Source organism: Olea europaea, unplaced genomic scaffold, assembly GCF_002742605.1.
Source record: "Olea europaea var. sylvestris unplaced genomic scaffold, O_europaea_v1 scaffold933, whole genome shotgun sequence".
NCBI classification, from domain to species: Eukaryota; Viridiplantae; Streptophyta; class Magnoliopsida; order Lamiales; family Oleaceae; genus Olea; species Olea europaea.
The window spans coordinates 380,329-382,041 of NW_019267819.1; the positions used below are offsets into that span (position 1 = coordinate 380,329).

At 31.9% G+C, this 1,713-nt stretch overlaps 1 protein-coding gene across 1 annotated transcript; it reads left to right on the forward strand.

The window, feature by feature from the left end:
- The first annotated feature begins 220 nt into the window (after positions 1-220).
- LOC111392471 (potassium channel KAT3-like) lies at positions 221-1,707 on the forward strand. The gene is made up of 3 exons (XM_023017820.1): positions 221-321; positions 1,034-1,249; positions 1,408-1,707. The coding sequence occupies exons 1-3, from the start codon at positions 296-298 to the stop codon at positions 1,655-1,657; spliced, it is 492 nt and encodes a 163-aa protein (XP_022873588.1). The 5' UTR covers positions 221-295; the 3' UTR covers positions 1,658-1,707.
- The last annotated feature ends 6 nt before the right edge of the window (positions 1,708-1,713 follow it).

A 1,713-nucleotide genomic window follows, 5' to 3' on the forward strand; every position in this document is an offset into this window, starting at 1 on the left:
AAAAAAATAAATACCAAACAGGGTCTTAAACTGTGTGCTTATTTGACTAACCGAACAAGAATTAGGTAGTGTCTGGCCCAATAAAAGACGAGAACTGGGCCGGGCCGATCTAGATTGACATCCTTAGACCACGTGCATGTAACCAAATTTTGATCTGGAAAGTAGTAGGGAGTTATTGATTTTTGGGTCAACAAAATCTTGTTATCTTCCTAAAATATGGACCATTTTTTCAACTTTCAAATCTTCAGATTCTATCAATCAAATCATCTACAAATTCAAAGCAAACATTTTCCTCATGGCTAGAAGTGACAATGGACAAAGGTTTATTTATTACAACTTAATTTAATTACACTTATACTCCTTAATCTTTGCTCATTATAACAAATATTTCTTTAATTTTTTTATCGAATTCTTATGTACAACCTTTCGTTAATTAGTACAATAAAGACACTAGTACAGGAAAATTTTAATAGAAATTGTACCGACACTGATGTGGCAAAATATGATTGAACTATTTTTTTTTTCTTTCTTTTTTTTTTTTTTTACATTTTCCAATGATGTCGCGCCATATATTGTCTGTAAAATTTTTCTGTAAAAAAATTCTGTACTTGTAAATTATTCTAATTAGTACATCTCACCCTTAATGGTAATTTATGTTAAAATATTTTGTTTCCATTCTTTGGAGGGATAAATATTTTTTTTGTACTTTTTTATTTTTTATTTTTTTATTTTTTATTTTTGAATTTGATGGGAAAATAAGAGATACAATATTTCGATGGATTTTTTGGATTTAAATTCTTATCAAATACAAATTGTTTTAATCAATGGAAATTTTGAGTATGAGAATGCCATGAAAAATCGTTAGGAACATAAATGTTATAATGAGTAAATATTGAGAACCTTGAGTGTAATTAAAATGTGGTGCTAAAAATAAAAATTGTGGTGAGAATGTAATAAGATGTTCAATTTAAAATACCCAACGTGCCCAGAATGTTTATGAATTCAATTTGGATAATGTAAGTGAAAATTGCAGGTGGTGGCAAGCATTTCTTGTGTTATTGGTGGTGTACTCAGCTTGGTCATCCCCATTCGAGCTTGCATTTAGAGAAATGGGAACGGGTCCACTCATGCCTGTTGATTTGGTGGTTGATGCCTTCTTTGGAGTTGATATTATTCTTACTTTTTTCGTTGCCTACTTGGACACATCAACTTATTTGCTAGTCGATGATCACAAGAAAATAGCTTTGAGGTATACATTTTCATCTTGTGTTTGAATAATAAAATTGGCTGATCAATATAAAACGAATATTCTTTGAGAGAAGGCAGGATTGTAATTGGACTAGAGGGAAGGTTTTCTCTTTTTTTTTCTTTTTTTTTTTTAAATATATTCACATGCTTCTATTTCAGGTATGTGTCGAATATGTGGTTCCCAATGGATGTGGCCTCTACCCTTCCATTCCAATCCATATACAAACTTTTCTCTGGGAAAACACACCATGGAGATGTCTTTGGCTTCCTCAACATGCTCAGGCTCTGGCGCCTCAGGCGTGTCAGTGAATTCTTTTCTAGGTGCCATTACATGCCCATGACCTTAAATGTTTTCATTGAAACTTTTCAATTATCAAGTCCTACAAGTACTTTTATCTTCCCCAACTAAAGTTTTTCCATCGAATGCACTACATCCATGCATACTTCTTTACTACGAAGAAAATC

What these genes read in the sequence shown, in the direction of transcription:
- LOC111392471 (XM_023017820.1), top strand. Translation starts at nt 296, where the DNA reads ATGGCTAGAAGTGACAATGGACAAAG. An exon ending in AGAAGTGACAATGGACAAAG is followed by an intron (nt 322 to 1,033) that starts GTTTATTTATTA and finishes TGAAAATTGCAG; the next exon opens with GTGGTGGCAAGCATTTCTTG. An exon ending in CACAAGAAAATAGCTTTGAG is followed by an intron (nt 1,250 to 1,407) that starts GTATACATTTTC and finishes CTTCTATTTCAG; the next exon opens with GTATGTGTCGAATATGTGGT.